Here is a 19,848-nt window from a genome sequence, read left to right as displayed (position 1 = left end):
AAGGCAGCATACATAATCCTCCTCCTCCTCTCCACTTTATCCTCAGAACAACAACCCTGTGAGGTGGGTTGGGCTGAGAGTCTGTGACTGGCCCAAAGTCACCCAGTGGGTTTCCATGGCCGTGGGGACTAGAACCCGGATCTCCCAACTCCCAGTCTGACACTCTAGCCACCACACCACACTGGCTCTAGCCACTACATAAAATGAATATCATTTCATATGAAGAAAATAATAGCCTGTATATGGTTTAAAGTATTCCACAATTTTGTATTGTTGAAATCAAGAAGCAAGGCTTCTCTTTCCATCCAGTAACATGTGGCAATTTCTTAGACTCAAAAGAATATCTATATACAAGAGCTGGTTTATACCACGAGGTATAACGAACACATCAGTGAAGTGTAGACTGAGCAATTCAAGTCTTATTCTCCTCCTAGCCTGCTCTGATCTGAAGGAAAAGTGGAGAAGACGATTCAACCTAGAATACAGGGTTGCATGGTTATGTCATAACACCAGTCTGTCTTACATTTCTTAGATTTCAATTCCAAACAATTGTTGAAGAGTTCATGGGTCAACTGGTGGGCTTCCAGCTGGGATTAGGAAAACCATTTGGAATCCACCTTTGTATAGCATAAATATAAACCACACAATATTGTTAAGGCAGAGTGAAAAATATCATTGCAATTTAGTTAAACAGTCAAGATGAAGCTTCTGTAATTAGAACCTGAGCATTTAAACTCAGTGTGTTTGTATAATGACAAGCTATACTGCATTAATAATTATGCAACCATGGAGATAAAAAAGACTCATGGAGGTTGTTTTTGTTTGTATATATTTGACCATTGTATTGTATACTAGCAGAACAATCCTACATTGAAAAGTAAATCATAACCGAGTTCAGTGGGCCTTATTCCAGAATTGCAGCTTAAAGATTACCTTTGCTATTAGAGCTACTTCATACAGGTTTAATTTCTGATGTCACTTCTGTGTAAGAAATGTTATGAATCCCACATGCACTTTGTTGCATGTGATGGATGTACATGCCTTTTGTAACATGTAAGGATGGGCAAATAGGCAATGCTCAAACTAGCTGAAGTTCTCCAAATTCCTCCCCAAACATGACCATCTTCTATTCTTCCTATCAGAAAATATGCACATTTTAAAAGCATGTAGGTTTTCCCCAAATGAAAAAAGCGCACTTTCACCAATCTAAAATGCACATTTCCCCCCAGGTGCTAAAGCATAAAAATGTAGATTTGGGTGGAAATCTGCATTTTTCCAAGTGCACACTTTTGAACATGAATGCAATGTTCCTAAAATTTCTGCAGGAATTTCATTCCTGCTCATGTTCAAGTCCCGGGTTCAACCAAGAATATACAGTAGGGTTGGATCCAGATTTAGGTACATGCAATGGGGCTGGCAGAAGTGGACTTCTGCTCCCTGCACTCCACGGCACCCTCCAGCAGAGCCCCCCCCCCCATTCAGCAAGGTCCCCAACCCACTGCGTAGCGTTGGGGTGGGAGCCTGGAGGGGCTACCGCAATGAAAGAGGGGGAGGGAAAGTCCACTTTCACCAGCCCTGTTGCATGCACCATAGATTTCATTTTTAAAGGCACCAACGTCTGTAAGAACGTGTTTTTGAAAATTTGGCTAGACTAAGCAATATAACGTGGAATCTTACTCGTAAAATATCTACCGAGTCTTCAAAGAGATTGATGCAGGCCTAATTGTGAGCAGGGTTGTAGTCAAAAGGTCAGAATAATAAACATGAATGAGAAATTGCAGATAGACAACATGTATAACACAACAATAGAAGCAGGTTGAAATGTTTTGCTTGCTTTTAATACTATGTGCATTTTCAAGTCAGCACAAGGCATTAAATTGTTATTGAATATATTTATAAAATTTCCCCTTCCACTTATATTTGTATATTATTTAGTCTTGGCCCATTACACTTTTTACATCTCTAAAGTATTGTAATGTTGTTAAAGCCATTGTGGTATGCTGAGACTCATCACAAAGAATTCCTAGCAAAGGTCTCAGGTTCTCATAGTTGATTCTAGTTCTAATTGGAACACCCTGTTTCTCTATTAAGCAGCAGCAGCATTGACAAAGACTAATTGCATGCCGACTTCTAAGGCTGGCTAGACTTAAAAGACATTTGCCTTCCTCTGAAAAAAAGTTTAGCCCTGAAGGAAAGGATGGTTTTGTTCCCTTTTACTACTTTTCACACAGACATATCCATTCAGGGTTATCCAAGATACCCACATCTGATATAGCCACCTTATATATTAAGAACACATTGTGCAATTGCTCCAAAGCAGTTGTATAGATTCAATATGTTTAACAGTATTTCAGCATATAAAAGCCAAGAGGTGGAAATTGCTAGAAGTCTTTCAAGTTAATTCAAATAAATAAACAGTTTAATTGTCCATCTCACACTACACGTATCCTCCTATCGTTTTTGCCTGGCTTTCATTTATATCCTTTTGTAGTTCAATTTCCATATTTTGCCAAGATGAGGACCAAATCTTGACCATTTTAACACAAGGAAAGACGGGCTGGGTTCTCCAAGTTAGCTTTAAGGCGTTCTAGAAATTTTGAAGCTAGTTCATCGTCTACCACTCGGCCATCGCTGGACAGTGTTATCGTCATGAGCTGGTGTTGCTGAAGTTTCTCATTCCCTTCGTCGTCCACTACAACTGCGAGTTCTGGCCGAGCTCGCCCCACAGCTAAGATACAGGCTTGAGGAGGGTTTATGACTGCAATGAAGCTACTGATGCCAAACATGCCTAGATTTGAAATGCTGTTGCAGGAAAGGGGAAGAGAGAGGTTGGAGGGGAGAGAAAGACATGGAGGCATAAGTAAGACAAGGCGTTCTGAAAAGATACATAGGCAATTGCTAATGACTAGTATCGATGTAGGAAATGTATAATAATACTGTAACAAACTATCAGATTTCATAATCAAGTAAACAAAATACCAAATTAAAATGATCAAAAACCAGACATGAAAGAAACAGTTCCTACCTCTTGCTAGAATGAATTATAACTTTTCATATAGCTATATCGACCTTTTGTTTTTTAGAGTAGGCTTTAGTTATGTAAAAACAGCCACGTAGGCTTTGCCCATCTGCTACTCATTTGCCATAGCATACCCCTCAGAAATCTCCCTCTTGCCTTCACTCCCCATGTCTCACTTGAAATGGCAGAAGCTGGTTTAATATTCCATGCGTTGAGGCACTAGCTGTTAAGTGCTGAGCACATATTGGTAGAGAACTGCTCGACAGAAAACATTAAATTGGAGAAATGGCCCTGGGATACTGATACTGTACAGCAAGCAAAGGAATCATGTCCCACACAGTCTCCTGCAGTCTGTGGCTCAGTTCAGACAACACATTTCTCAACAATGGTTTTAGAACTCCATGGTGGAGTTTTTCCACCACCGTGGAGAAATGTGTTGTCTAGAGGAAAAACTCCACTTCATGATGGGGTTTTGTTTTTGTTTTTTGAAAAACACTCCACCCTGAATATCCGCGCAGTGCAGAGGAGAGTTCCTGCACAACCACTGTGTTGTGTTGTTGTCTGTAGGGCTCCGTGGAGTTTCTAGATGCATTGAGTGGAGTTTCCCCAATGGCTACAGAGTTCCCTGGGTAGAGTGGCCAAAGGAGGAAGTGCTGCTCTAGGAGAGCAGCTGAGCTTGGGTTTTTTTTACAGCAATGGCTGATGGGATAGCATTGGGGGGGACTGGGGGAGAACATAGAGCAGAGGAACTGTCAATCAAACGCAGGGTTGAGTTTTACTCTACACCAGTGGAGCCCACATTCACACAATGGTGGAGTTGGAACATGTTGTGTGGTGAATACCTCCTAAAAACTCCACCGTTGAGTGGAGTTTTCAATCTGCGTAGATTGTGTGAACTGAGCCTGTGAAATATCCCATATCAATGAAATATCCCATACCAAACGCATACCAATTTCTGACCTGACTTTGAACCCATTTGTCTCTATAAACTAATGCGAATTCATTGTATTTAATACTCTGGAATTCAGTAAGGCCTTTACATTGCTTATTTGCATTTTGAGCAACCTATCTTCCATGTTTATCAGAATATATTGACACTTTTTGGTTTTGCGCAACTGGAAAAATCTATCAGAAGGAATCCAAGGTGATAAAAAGCAACGTTGCTTGTTCGATGACACTAGAATCAATACTGATAAAATCTGGTAAAGTGAGGGACGTGTTTCATGGCTTCTTCAATATTGAGTGACTTCTCTCTCCTAGGTAGAAGCTTTCCCCATACAGTGGAGGCTGGTGCTACGATGTCAGAGGAGTGGTGAATCCACTCCAGGCTTCAATCAGAACCAGACAGAAATCTTTGCATTTCTAGAGTTCTGAAAGAAACCCAGAATGGATTCACCTCTCTATTGACATTGGAGCCATCAGCTGCATTACTTCCAAGGCATAAATTGCTCATGACAATTTCATAAAAACGCTGTCACCACTACTTCACTTAATGCTTTTGTATGATATGGGATGGGCCTGGAAATTATAATGAATATTATAAATGTAGTGAACAGCTGCAATGTCTCCATACGCCCAATATCCTCACTGTCTAGGATTTTTCACAAACATCTTTGGTGTAGAAAACAAGGAAGGGAAAATGATAATAGGAAATAAACTGCATCTCTGCCATGAAGGGTAATATATACAAGAACTTTCTTTAAGATCCAATCTTTTCCAACACCATGTACATAAGATCATGCTCATGTTAACTCAGAAGAACTACCCCCGTCCCTTCTGCGTCTGTTCTGACAGTATACAGAGACTTAAAGCAGCAGCATAACATGAACACACTCAAAAAGTTGCCTCCTCCCTTCTGTAAGTTGGAAAAAAGTGTGAAATCAACACACGACTCAGTTAGATTAGAATGCCTACCTAATCCACAAATAAACAATGAAAAGATTGAAAATGTAGTGCCTTTTCCCACCCTGGTCACAGGTATGACAGGAAAAATGAAGTGCTAACCCTATTAAGTTTACTCACAAATATCTCTATTCCATTTCTAGCTGGTTCCCCACCTCAGTGTAAATGACACTGGATCCTAGCTATAGTAACTCTTACATAGTGCCATGGCAGCTGTGTGCCACTGTATCCACCCTATCCCTCCCATTCCAAAGCAATCTTACAAGTTTGGGGTGGGGGGGAATAACTTAGGTTTTTTTAAAGCACCAAACAAAGCTTTAGGCAGGAAAACATGCAAGTCACTTGAACAAGTAGTTCAAAAGCTAGTCTGCCAGGATGCCTGCCGAATAGCAGGAAGGGTGAAATGAAAATCAGAACTGCAGTTTGAACAAGTATGGATGGCACTTGAGGAGCTAAGCTGGTGAGAACCTAAGTTCATGCCACAACAGAAAAACAAACAAACCCAGATGTGTCTATTTGTAAGGACATCTGAACACAGACTAAGATTATAAAAAGTGTAGAGAATTCAAGTCCAGTGCTTTGCTTGCAGACCTGACAATATTCTAGGACACAAATATCTTGGAGAACAACCTCATCCCATACTACTAATATTTTGTAATTAGAATGCCTTTAAAATACCTAAACGATCCTCCTTGATATTCTTGTGGTTGCAGCTTCCCATCTCTGGCTTTCTTTGCGAGCACCTAAGAAAGTAAAATCCAAGCACAATTTTTAAATAAATGTAAATTTCAACAAAATACTAATACTAATACTACTAATAATAATGTTCTTAAACAAATTGTGCTGAGAATATTTGTGTTAGAACTTATGTGAAGGAGTTGCCAGTGAATTTAGACCACAAGTGCCATTTGCAATACTTAGCAGGACTCATAAATTTGTATCTTTGGGGTACAGACATCCAATTTGGGAACAGAAGATTGGGTGTAGGAGAGAATTTGTTAAGGTGATTCGTCAGTTAGCTTGCTTCTTAAAACTCTACATAACATGCTGTAAAATTGCCTTAGCTCAATATTTTGCCTCATGGGAAACATTTGGAAAACAGAACAATTACTCTGATTATCATCATATTTGTACACGTAAAACATATTTGATGTCAGTTGGTGATATGTATAATAAAAACATTTTTAAAAAGGAAAATTAAATAAATAACCGTAAACTCTTAAGATTGATAGGAAACCCTGCCCAACTGTATACAAGCCAAATGTCAGAGGGAAAATCTAAGCTCTGGAATGTGATGGGTGGGGATAATGCAGACTTAATTCATTTACTCCTGGAGGCAACAAAAAACATGAAAAAAAATACTTCCTGTGATTTCATATAACGTTTTTGGATACATGAAAAATATGCATGACATCACTGTCTCCAAAAGCATTTTTTAAACATGAAAAATTCACAGGATATGTCTGGAATTGAATGATTCAAATGCATGGCAATTATATTTGCGATTCAGGTGACATAAAGAATTTACAATGTTATATAGATGAACGATACACATTTATTGAGTAATCACTGTAACTTCAGCATAAAACAGCAGCAAACACTGAAAAGTAAAGACTTATCTATTTCAGCTAACTAAAACATAACAAAATAAAAGGAATCCACCAAGATGGTCACATGCACAATCAATACAATTCTGATTTTCACAATTTTTCCTTATCATTGACAACTAGAGAACAAATCTAACAGCCATTGTTATATATTTTTATTCATCTTTTAACTGAAACAGCAACACAAAAAACTAAACAATATGTCAACAGAATTGCCCATAGTCAGTTGAAGTTTCTTCAACAAAGCTGTTTTTATTGGCTGATTCAGATTTATTTGAGACTAAAAGAATTGGGTCGTTTTTGCTTCAGAGGATCCAGGATGCTGTTCAAAGAGCAGAGTAAGTTTTGCTGCTTCTGCAAAGGCAGCACGAAAAGAAACACACACACACACACACACACACACACACACATACACACACACACACACACACACCCCATTCTCTTTAGCCACAGAGAATTCAGGTAGGAAAGGGGTGGGTGCTACTGGTGAGCTGGCAAAGAGGCATTTGTAGGCACATTGTGCTTAGATTCTTATAGCGATTAAAGTTTGATGTCTATTGTTGTCTCTTTGCCATACCCATAAACAAAGAAGTCTCATTCACTGTTCCCTCTTGCCACTGGTGGTATGAAGAAGCTCAGACACTATTCACATTGTCTATCTCTTAAGCTATTTCGTTTTCAGATTGGGCAAACATTATACATGACCTCGTTTTTGTTCATATTTTGGTATCACCCTTGAGCCACTAAAGCTCCAGGGACATCCTATAAAATATGCCCTCAGGAAAGTTCTTACAATCCTGACACAAGCCTAAAAGAACAAGGCTGGAGTTGCTCCTCAGCCCAAAAGATCTTAAAATGGGAAATGCAGCTCAGTTTTTCATGGTGGAAAATATGCAGTCCCTGGTCTATCCACCAAAGTCCTCGTTCAAGGAAGGTTCCGGGTCTCAAGCCTCAGAGAACCATGTAGTCCCTATGCCAGGAGTGGGAGATTTTTAAAAGTGGAGGGCTGAATTCCCTCAATGGAAAGTTCTTAGGAACCACAATTGGGAAACCATGTCCCCTTTCCCCCCATTACCAAACGTTTGGTGGTTTCCTAGCTTTTGTACAATTTTGTCTCCATTATAAAAGCTCGAAATGCCTCTTCTGAGGTTTAGTTACTGGCACTGGGGCTATAGCGGGTGGTCAGTGGGTCCAAAACCAAAAGTAGCCATTCCCTGAAGGCTAAGCCCTTGCAACTTGAAAGCTTGGGCACTTCTTCCATAGAATCATAGAATAGTTGAGTTGGAATGGGCCTATAAGGCCATCGAGACCAATCCCCTGCTCAATGCAGGAATCCACATTAAAGCATACCTGACAGATGGCTGTCCAGCTGCATCTTGACTGCCTCTAGTGTGGGAGATCCCACGACTTCCCTAGTTAATTGGTTCCATTGTCGTACTGCTCTAACAGTCTAGAAGTTTTTCCTGATGTCCAGGCAGAATCTGGCTTCCAGTAACCTGAGCCCATTATTCCGTGTCCTACACTCTGGGATGATTGAGAAGAGATCCTGGCCCTCTTCTATGTGACAACATTCTAAGTACTTGAAGAGTGCTATCATGTTTCCCTCAAACTTTTCTCAAAGCTAAACATGCCCAGTTCTTTCAGTCCCTCCTCATTGGGCTTTGTTTCCAGTATGTCCCTTAAAGACTGTAGAGCAAGGCTGGCCAAATCTGGCCCTCCAGAGGTCCCAATCTGAATCTCCAGAGTTCCCCAGAAGGCCATGTCCCCTTTCCCCCCACTACCGAATGTTTGGTGGTTTCCTAGCTTTTGTACAATTTTGTCTCAATTATAAAAGCTGGAAATGCCTCTCCTGAGGTTTAGTTACTGGCAGTAAGAGCTTTAATCTAAAAGACGCTAGTAGTTTTGGCCTGCCCCTTCGCCCCCATCCACCACTGGAACGCGGCCACCAAGAGCTTCTCCAAAATGGAATTCAGCCCCTGGGCTGAAAGAGGTTCTGCACCCCAGCTGCACAGACTGCAAAGCTTCCCATACTTGGGCAGGAATTGAACAATTCCTTCTTCTGAGGACGCAAGACTTGTCTACATGTCCCTAGAGGGCTTTTCTAAAGACTTCGCAGCTCCAGTGTTTAAAATCTGTTTTCCTCAGAACTGCCTTAGACATGGTTAAACTTTGCATAGGCTGCCTAGTGGGAATCAATGAATTGATTACTATTCAGCTCAGCACTGATAAAAGAGAACACTGCAAAATAAATTCACACTGATGTACATAAATACAGATTTATTGTACTTACAGCACATAGCATCTATTCTAAGAATCTCAGTGCTATTGAACAGCCCTAGCCTTTCAATGTATTCAGGTCATGGAAATGTTTAGAGGGATAATACATACTTATGTTCAACTAAAAAATATTAATCTTGACAAGTGTATGCAACCACAGTGGTGGTAATGTACCTTTTCTTTTAGAAATATCTCGGATGGTAAAGGATATCCCAGTGATATTAAGAAGGGATTATAATTCTGCTAAAGATATGAAAGCCAAAGCTCATTGTTAGAGATGAATGTCTCAGATTTCTGCAATCCATCCATTAACTTTATGGAAAACACTTGCCTAGTAAGTATTTGGAGATTAATACTTCTTACTATATATGCCTATTTCCTGCCACACATTAGAGTTAAAATAGCTACGTTCTGGCCTCTTTCTCACTCTATCTATATAAAATCAGAAGAAATCTGCAATACTTTAGATTATGATCCAGTAGCTTTTTGTGGGTGATGGCTATGAACCTACCAGATTCTTCATGAGTCAAAAGATCATGTATAAAGTTTAACGGAGGAGTGAAACACTATTAAATGTTTATCTAAGAAAAGAAGAAAAAAGGAAAAATCATGTAACCCTATGATAGGAGGAAAAAAAGTGCAAAGGAAAAATGAACAAGAACGTCAGAACAAAATGGGAAACTATGATAAAATGAGAGTCCAATTTTACATTCAGGCACATTATGAAGGGAAAAGAGAAGGGGCTGTGCGTACAGAAAGAAGGCTCATTTATACCTTAGAGCTTAATCCTATGGGGATACACAGCAGCCTCTGAAGTCTGCTGAGTAACCCCATAGAATTTGTTAGGCAGGTGAAATCAGGGCTTCCAAGCAGGAGGAAAGGAGGACAGGGAGTGCATAGGAAGCTGTGTAATGCAGCTTCCCTGGTCTCCACCCCTTGGGGCTGTCCCCGGACTCCCCCTTTCCTTGTATCCGCACTCTATTTCTAGGAAGAAGATGTAACTGGCAAGGAGAGAACCCCACATGGGCTACAAGAGGAAGGGGGAGGAGAGCATAGTTTCTGGGTTCCAAGCTCGGAGCTCTGGTTCCGACCTCGAGTCTCAGAAAATGAACAATCCTATGTACCCCAGACACTGTCTAGTGGACATAGGATTGCTCCTTTAATTTATTAAGCTGGGATATGATCATCCAAATCAGTCCTCTATCTAGTACTGCTGAGTTACTTACTTCTAGAGATACATATATCTGACTTCAGATTACTTCTACTGGTCATCCTTTCAGAGCTACTGTGACAGCAGTTGCAACTATCAATAATGATAATAAAATGCAATATAAAGAAAAGCAAACCCCTCCTCTAATAGACCTTTGAATTACATGGCTTCCGACCCTATGAAACTTACTGCCTAAACAAAAGTGTTTTCAATTTATATCTTTGTGACATTTCAACAGTCAAAGATTGGACAAGAAACCTGAATGTCCATCCTATCCATTTTATTTTCCTTAAATACCTTAAAACCTCTCCCATATTACTTGGAGATCTTACCTATAAATCTCACACTGCTTGCATTGAGAAATGCAAGTTCCAAGAGCAATCAGTTTTCCATACACTAATTACACTAATTTCCATTTCTACGTTCTAATTTAGAGCAATTCATTTTATACCGAGATTTCTCCAAAATACATTGCTCAATTCCCAGCAAGCCAACAAATTCTTCCAGATTTATCTTGTTCATGGGAACATTATCTGTGTACTATCATATTTTGAATTTTTTTTGACAAAATTTTGTATTCTACATTGCTTCTCTTTCTTATAACAACTGCACAGGAATCCACAGAGAGAGCAAAAAGCAGGGATGATAATGGGGAATCCTGCCTGCTCTATTTGTACAAGACAATTCTCAGCTTTATTTCCAGTTTATAAAGTTGTTTCACATATTAAATTCTTGGGGAGTAAGAAAACATTTATTTTATGTTAAAGGCTTTATCCACAACTAAGGCCAAGTATATGGTATCTCCCATGTGGGTCTGCTTTCCATGTTCAGTTATATTTATTAATCTCCTGATATTCTTGTAAATCAATCTGGTGGTTCTAATTGTTTTCAAGAATTCTACAGTTTCTTCCATTTTCCTCCCAGCTTTTATGAAACTGGTGTAACATAGTGGCTAATAGGCTGAGCTACAAATAAAAAAGAACCTGGTTCGAATCCCACCATTTCAAGGAATTCACTAGGTGGTCCTAGGCAAGCCACTCTGTCACAGCCTCAGGCTTCTGTTTGCAATAAGGGAATAATATTCTGATCTACGTTAATAGACCTGGTGTTGAGAACCCCCAGGATGGTGGTTCTGGGGGATCTCAACTTCCATGCTGAGGCTGCTGTATCCGGAGCGGCTCAGGACTTCATGACTGCCATGAAAACCATGGGGCTGTCTCAACATGTCACTGGCCCAATGCATGTAAAAGGACACACGCTTGATCTGGTTTTCTTGACTGGACAGGAGGATGGTGATCTGGAAGTGGGGGAACTAACATCTACCCCCTTGTCATGGTCAGATCACTTCTTATTGAGGTTTAGACTCTCGGCGGCCTTTCCCCTCTGCAAGGGTGGGGGGGCCTATTAAAATGGTCCATCCCCGGAGGCGAATGGACTCTGATGGATTCCAGAGGGCTCTGGGGGATTTTCCTGATATGGCCAGTGCTCCTGTTGAAGCCCAGGTCGCTCTGTGGAATGCAGGGGTGACTCGGGAAGTTGACATGATCGCACCCAAGCGTTCTCTCCCTCTGAGCACAGCCCGGTCAGCTCCTTGGTATATACCTGAGCTGAGGGCAATGAAGCAAGAGGGGAGACGGCTAGAACGCAGGTGGAGGAAATCTTGTGCTGGGTCTGATCGAACACGGGTTAGAGCTCACTATCGAGCCTACTCAGTGGCAGTGAGGGTGGCAAAGAGACAGTTCTTTTCCACCAGCATTGCATCTTCTCAGTGTCGTCTGACGGAGCTTTTCCGGGTGGTTCGTGGCCTGTTACACTCTGGGCCAGGGCGTGAGATACTTGAACCCTCGGTAGCACTTTGAAGATAAAGTCGCTCAGATTCGTCATGAATTGGACACCACACTTAATGCAGCTCCACTAGTAGAGGCGTTCAGAGCGCCGTCCGGTTCAGTTTTATTGGATGAGTTTCAGTTAGTGAGGCCCAAGGATATGGACAAGGTGCTTGGCCAAGTCCGGTCGACCACCTGTGTGCTTGACCCTTGCCCCTCGTGGCTCATTACATTAAATAAGGAGGGGATCGCCGGCTGGGTCCAGGAGGTTGTAAATACTAGGGATGTGCTCCGCTCCGATTAGGAGCGTAGAAACAGTAGCGGATTGGCCTGCTCCGCCTTACCCAGAGGCGGAGTAGGAGCGGACCGCGGACCCCCTAGAAGCAAGGCGAAGAGAAGCGGCCATTTTTCGGAGCTCCGAGTTCAGGCGGAGCGCTCCGGTCGCCATCTTGAAAACATTTCGCCATAGGATTGCACTGCGGCAAATAATCGCGCATAACTACGTTGTTTTTGAAGCTATCATTCTGAAAATTCTTGTGCACAGAGAGTCGTGGATGGGGGTCATTTTGAGACCACTCTCACCTCTCTGCGTTGTCTGGGTCGCGTGCTATATTTTTGTGAAAATCGGGTCAACCACGCGGCTCAAACGGCGTTTTCGGCTTTTCGCCCATAGGATTGCATTGAGGGAAAGAATCGGGGATAACTGGGGGGGGTTTTAAGCTATCATTCTGAAAATTCTTGTGCACAGAGAGTCGTGGATGGGGGTCATTTTGAGACCACTCTCAACTTTCTGCATCGTACGGGTCGCGGGCTATATTTTTGTGAAAATCGGGTCAACCGCGCGGCTCAAACTGCGTTTTCGGCTTTTCGCCCATAGGATTGCATTGAGGGAAAGAATCGGGGATAACTGGGGGGGGGTTAAGCTATCATTCTGAAAATTCTTGTGCACAGAGAGTCGTGGATGGGGGTCATTTTGAGACCACTCTCAACTTTCTGCATCGTACGGGTCGCGGGCTAGAAGTTTTTAAAAAATCGGCGGGAAAAATACCTTTTTCAAAGGGCTGAGGGGCAGAGTCAGCTCCCGGTCATGATGATCCCAAAGTTGGAGGAGGGCATAGGCAAAACAGGTAACTTGGGATTCTGGGAAACTTCTCTTTCTTCATCTGAACGGGCTTTTCCCCGTGTTTTTTAACACAGTAGCCCCACCAAATGCACAAACACAACCTGAAATCATATACTAAGCCAAGAATAAGAGATAGAAACACAGCACTGCTCCCCACCCTAACCTTGGTGAACAACTGAATCGATGTGGTGCAAGGGGATGAGCTCCCCTAGGGCATCTCATCGTGGATGTGCCCCCACTCTCTCCTGCACTGGAAGGCCATTAGAGCCTTCCAAAGAGAGTAAAACGGTGGAGCAATGCCTATCATGAGTTGAAGTGAATGGTCACTTTTCAGTGGTGGAGCAATGCCTGTTATGAGTCGAAGTGAGCGTTTTACTTCTTCTCAGAGCTGTTGGTGGCTGTCAGTGTCTTGAACTGGCAGCTACTTCCCCCTCCCCCGGGCACGTCCCCCTATTGCTGGTAAAAGACAGATATAGCCTTTTTAAAAAAATTCTTCTTGCTGTTTATTCAGCAACACTGCTGCTTTTAATTCCACCCCTCCTTTGTTTATTTATTGATTTATTCCATTTTATATGCATTACTGGCTTATCCTTGGCTCACTTCTTTATGCCCCCAGAAATGCCAGCTGCATGCCTGCCTGCCTTCCCTCCCTCCTCCCCTGCCCACCTCGCAGGGATGTTGTGTGTGGGGTGCCCGATTTTCAAAAATTCGCCAAAAATCAGGGGATGATGGTATTGCTTTGAAACTTGGCGTGCGTGTGTATATCCCCATGAGGTGTCATGGTGCCAAACATGAGGTTTCTAACTTGAACAGAAAAAAAGTTGTATAATTTTTTAGCTTTCAATGCAAGCCTATGGGGGGGGGGAAACGGAGCTCCGGATCCGGATCCGGAGCTCCGTGCGGAGCGGGGGCGGGGCGGAGTAGCCCGATCCGGAAAATGGCGGATCTGCAAGTGAAGCGGAGCGGGGGGTCCGTGCACACCCCTAGTAAATACCTCCTTGAGAGAGGGAGTGGTGCCGGCTTCTTTAAAAGAGACGGTAATTAGACCACTCCTGAAGAACCCTAATCTGGACCCGGAGGATGTTAACAACTACAGGCCGGTGGCTAATATCCCTTTCCTGGGCAAGGTGCTTGAGCGGGTGGTTGCAGGACAACTCTAGGCACTCTTGAATGAAACGGATTATCTAGATCCATTTCAATCGGGTTTCAGGCCTGATTTTGGAACGGAAACTGCCTTGGTCGCCCTGTGGGATGACCTCTGTCGGGAGAGAGACAGGGGGAGTGCGACCCTGTTGGTTCTCCTAGACCTCTCAGCGGCCTTCGATACCATCGACCATGGTATCCTTCTGGATAGGTTGTCTGAGCTGGGAGTTGGAGGTACTGCGTTGCAGTGGTTCCGCTCCTACTTGGATGGCCGATTCCAGAAGGTGGTGCTGGGGGATTATTGCTCTGTGCCGTGGCTCCTAAGCCATGGGGTTCCACAGGGCTTTATCTTATCCCCCTATGCTGTTTAACATATACATGAAGCTGCTGGGGGAGGTTATCCGGAGATATGGACTGAGGTGTCATCAATATGCGGATGATACCCAGCTCTACCTTTCCTTTTCATCAAACCCAGGTGAGGCAGTGACTGTTCTGAACCAGTGCCTGGGCACGGTAATGGACTGGATGAGGGCTAACAAACTGAGACTCAATCCAGACAAGATGGAGGTACGGTTAGCGGGTGGTTCATCTGTCCGGCGAGGTGATGTTTGCCTTGTCCTGGACGGGGTTGCACTCTCCCTAAAGGATCGGGTCCATAGTTTGGGGGTGCTCTTGGATCCAGAACTGTCACTTGAGGCACAGGTGAACTCAGTGGCAAAGAGCACCTTTTATCAGCTTAGGTTGATATACCAACTACGCCCTTATCTGGACAGAGATAGCCTAGCTACAGTTATCCATGCTCTGATAACCTCTCGCTTGGATTACTGCAATGCGTTATACGTGGGGCTGCCTCTGAAAATGGTCCGGAAGCTTCAGCTGGTACAAAGCAGGGCAGCCCGTTTACTAACAGGGACTGGCCGGCGAGATCACATTACACCAGTCCTTTTACAACTTCATTGGCTGCCAGTCCAGGTCTGGGCCCGATTCAAAGTGCTGGTATTGACATTTAAAGCCCTAAACGGTTTGGGGCCAGGTTCTTTGAAGGAACGCCTCCTCCCATATGTACCTGCTCAGACCTTAAGATCATCTACAGGGGCCCTTCTCCATGAGCCCCTGCGAAAGAAAGTGAAGCAGGTGGCAACTAGGAGGAGGGTTTTCTCTGCTGTGGCACCCCGGTTGTGGAATGAGCTCCCCAGAGAGGTCCTTTCGTCGCCAGCTGAAGACCTTTTTATTCTCTCAGTACTTTAACACTTTATTTTAACTTAAATTTAAGTTTTACTGTTCTAACTCTGTATTTTAATCTTATATCAATTTTGCTGCGTGGTTTTATCCTGGTTGAGCTTTTTATACTGTATTTTGTATTTGTGCTTTTAACATGTTGGTTGTTTTATTATGGTTTTAATTTTTGTGAACCGCCCAGAGAGCTTCAGCTATTGGGCGGTATAAAAATGTAATAAATAAATAAATAAATAAATAAATAGGAAAAAAATAGAACGTGCAGTCCCTAATTTCTGCAACAGTACTCAAAATGAATCTCCCTCTTGGGAACTTTAGATAAATGTAGGGCAGAAACAAAACGTATTTGTTGACTTTAATTTCATTTTAAATCCCTGAATGCTTGCCAGGAAACAAAAACATAGTAATTCCTGTGGAATGGGACATAACCACAGATGTCTCATATCCAAGAATGAAGCAGCTTTAAAGAAGTTTGAAAGCATTTCTAAAAGGAATTGGGTGTGTTTTCGGGAGACACACCATACATTTGGTGGCAAATGGATGCAGAACTAAAAGATCGCCATTAATGTGGAGACCTACCTTTGCAGAAGCAGCAATTTCCTGAACTCCCTTGGCTGCAGCATCTTTTATGATTGGTGTAATGAGGCCTCGGTCTGTTGCCACAGCAATAGAAATGTCTATAGATTGCAGCTGCCGGGGGCCCTCTCCATCCCAAGTCACATTCACATCTGGCATTTGCTGGAAGAAGGAAACAGAGGGAGACGCAGCTGTTAAAAGAATAATGGTAACAACCAATTACTAAGGAAAAGGAAAGCCCTGTAGAATTGGTGGTGATAGAGGCATTCACATGTGGGGAAAAGTTTGCCTTAAGCAAGACAAGGTTAATAATAAAAGATTTGCCACGTGAGTCTAAATATAGACTTATCTTATTAGCAAGCATCCTTGTATACCCACTTCATTACAAAGCGTGAATGTACATTGCAGACATGGAAATTTTACAGCTGCAGGCAGCCAGAAGGATTGATGGACACACACACAGTTTCTGGCCTAGCACTGAATTATTAACAGATCCAAATCCAGTTGGATATCAGCCCTCATCTTGCAAGATGCCTAGGAAACAAGACTTGTGACATTCTGCCCCTAGCCATAGGGAAGTGCTTGTAAGTTTTCTGTACCCACTTGACTCACAGGAAAGAAATATGAGGAATGAAAACTCATACCCACCGCATCTGCCCTACAACCAAATACAAAATCTGTCATTTTAAAAATTAGATTTTGAGGTTTAATTCAATAATATTAGTTCTGTTATTGAGTTTTAAGGTAATAAGGTTAAGTGCCACCTAGATATGTTCAATGCTTTCATACATCATGCTCATTTCAGTCTCTGATTTCAAGAACAGCATTCCAATTAGAAATATATACATCCATTTGTTTGAAATTTTCCTCCTAACTTTTTTCCCTGATTTACTATGTTTTTATCAATGTATTCATTTTATTACACAGGTTTATATACCACTTCCTAGTGAACTGCCAAAGCAATCAACATAATGATAATGTAAACATACCAATATAACAATAAGGTATATTTTTTAAAAATCACTGGTAGAGAATAAAACTATAACTGTAATGATACTGGCTGGGTCATACCTTGGGGGAAACCAGCATAAAGAGGTGGGTCTTAAGCAAAGGTCTAAAGATCAAAACTGAAGACCCCTGCCTAAAGTCAATAGGGAGGGTGTTCCAGAGGGCAGATGCTGCAACACTAAACCCTCTGTTACAGGTACTCTTGCAGCAAATCTCAGGAGCATGTGGCCCTGTCAGAAGGGCTCCTTCTGAGGATTACACAGTCTGGGCAGGCAAAATAAGGGATGAGGCGATCGCTAAGGTAACCTAGTCCAAGTGGCTTGTGTTTTGTATGTTAACAATAGAACCTTAAACTTGACCTGGTAGCTTCTTGGTAGCCCAGGCACGTCTTTTAGCAGGGATGCAAAGAGCTGTCAAAGAGGGCAGTTAGTAGCCTCGTAGGTGCATTCTGAAACAGCTACAGCTTCCAGACTAGGCCCAAGGGCAGCCACACACAGAGGACTTTATTAAAATCCAGCCTTGAGGTTAAGAATGCATGGGCCATCATGGCAAAATTATCGCAGTCCAGAAAGAGCTGTAGCTGGCAAACCAGACAAAACCGGTAAAAGGCACTCCTAGCCTCCAAGGCCATCTGGGCCTCCAGGGACAAGGATGGATCTAGGAACACCCCCAAGTTATGCACCCGTTCCTTCAGAGGGAGTGTAACCCCCACCCAGGACAGACAACTGACCTATTTCCCAGACCATGACCCACATATCCACAGTGCTTCCCTCTGGCTAGAATTCAAATTTAGTTTGTTGGCCCTCATCCAGCCCACCACTGCGTCCAGTCAAGTTAAGAGCTGTACATTTTAAACAGTGTACTCAATGCTGAATTCAACTTGTAATATTTTTTTCTAATAGACCCACGTATAGATCCAGTGAGATCCATGTGAGCCTTCAGCATGTCTCTACAAGTGCATTACCAATTTTCTCTTTCAGCTGCAGTTTCTCACACCACATTCAATGCTGCCCGGAACAGTGCCCCAGTTTTCAGAAGCAGTTTGGAGGGGCTGCAAAGGAAATGGTAGGCTTGAAAATCCTCCGTGTAAATATGGCCTTTTGAAGAATCCATCAGTACTGATGCTAGAACATTATATTATCACCACCAATTAGTTTTTTCTACTTCACCAAATAAAAGGAAGATTTGATTCAAGACAAAAGGCTGTCACGGGCTAAGGTACTGAAACTGAATCCATGTAAGACAGGATCTTGGTAGTTTGTAGACCATATTTAAAGTTCTGGGCAAGGATGTTGATCGCCAAAGATCTAGAAGAACGGGAAGAAGGGCATGTACCTATTCTATACAGGACCACACTCCTCCTGATGGATTAAATTAAGAGTATTCCTTGATCTACCTTATGACCTGATGCATTTTACCTCCAGCCACTCTTTGTCCCAGAACAATTTGATTTGGTTACCACCATGCAAGCCTTGTAATGTCTCATTTGGATTACTGAAATGCATTTCTCGAGGGCTGTGCTTGGAGTTGGGGGACCTAGCTGATGACTGGTGCTAGCTTCTCACTGCCAATTCATTACGGAGAACAATTAAAGGTCAAGGTCCTGATTTTTAAAATTTTGAAGCCCGACATCACCATATTTTAGGAAGCATGTATTAGCCCCATGCTCACTGAGAGGTTAAAGCAAGTTCACATAAGTTCAAAGACTAGACTGATGACTGCACTTTTAGAAACTCCTTCCTAGGAACGTCTATCCCAGGCTCTTAATTTTTTTTAAAAAAAAAGTCTTTTTGTTCTGCCAGGTTTTTAATTCCAGTTTGCGTGTGTGTGTGTGTGTGTGTGTGTGTGTGTGTGTGTGTGTGCACGATTGTGTGCATGTGTGTGATTTGCCACCTGCGGTCTTTATGATTATTTGCTTTTATGCCTTCAGTGTTTTATTGGTTATACTGTGTAAATTGGACTTTGATAATAAGCTGCATTGTGTGCAAATTTGCGGAAAAGCAGAATATAAATAGAACAAATCAAAGCAGTGTGCTATGTGGCATGGGGGCAGATGTTCAAACTCAGAAGCTCTACTAGATATGCGGCTCTCTACATTGTGGCCCAAAGCACATCAGATCAAATTGTTCTCAAGAGAAAGAGAAACTTGGGAGTCTGACGAAAGTAAATTAACTGTGAAGGAGAGATAATGCCCTGACTCTATGACTGTGTACTTCATGCGAACAGAGGAATACTTATGTTCAGTGGGATGGCCCTGAAAACTGATTTCCTACATTCTGACAATACCCTCTCTAAAATTCAGAATCATGAACATTACAGTTGAAATCAAAATTGGCATATCACATATGACCCATCCTAAGAAGGTTGTCAGATAATGCATAGCAGTAAAATGAGAAATGGTATCACGGTATTATTAGCATGTCACTCCTAGATATATTTAGTAATAAATTCCCAGCACAAAACGAATCAAAATAAGGAGGGCTTTCCCCAAATAGTTGAATGCAAATTCCCAAGAGTGAACAGAATATTCTGAGACACAAAATAAGCTTAACACTGCAATTAATTGTGTGCTTCAAGGCATTTCCCATAATTTCAGAAAAAAAGTAGTAATTACCTAAGCACCGGGATTTTCAATAATTTAAAACCAGCAAGGTCACACACACAAATTCATACTATTTCTACATTTAAAAAAATGTTCCAACAGCTTCATTTTAAAATACAGGATGGATACAGGAGTTATGTTGAACTATTTTATAACAGAAAATACTGTCATGTATAATGGAAGTCTCTACTGTCTCCATGCAGACGGTCTATGAACATTGGAGTCTCTGGATTATGTGAGGGCCCACTGATACAATGAGAATTACTTTTGTGTTAAAAGCCCGTATTCAAGGAACCCCAAAATATTTGGATTTTGGTTT

General features: G+C 42.2%; 1 protein-coding gene across 2 annotated transcripts in view; it reads right to left on the bottom strand.

Moving 5' to 3' along the window:
• Positions 1-878: 878 nt before the first annotated feature.
• The window catches only part of PDHX (pyruvate dehydrogenase complex component X), a 62,242-nt gene continuing 43,272 nt past the window's right edge, over positions 879-19,848 (bottom strand). For both annotated transcript variants that reach the window (XM_063117419.1, XM_063117420.1), the window contains exons 9-11: positions 15,923-16,081; positions 5,600-5,664; positions 879-2,802 (exon numbers count right to left, since the gene is read on the bottom strand). In XM_063117419.1, coding sequence (XP_062973489.1) covers positions 2,538-2,802; positions 5,600-5,664; positions 15,923-16,081 — 489 coding nt within the window. In that variant the 3' untranslated portion in view covers positions 879-2,537. The remainder of the gene's footprint in view (positions 2,803-5,599; positions 5,665-15,922; positions 16,082-19,848) is intronic.

This window comes from Elgaria multicarinata, chromosome 2, assembly GCF_023053635.1.
Source record: "Elgaria multicarinata webbii isolate HBS135686 ecotype San Diego chromosome 2, rElgMul1.1.pri, whole genome shotgun sequence".
Classification (NCBI taxonomy): domain Eukaryota; kingdom Metazoa; phylum Chordata; class Lepidosauria; order Squamata; family Anguidae; genus Elgaria; species Elgaria multicarinata.
This window is presented reverse-complemented; position numbering and strand designations above follow the sequence as displayed.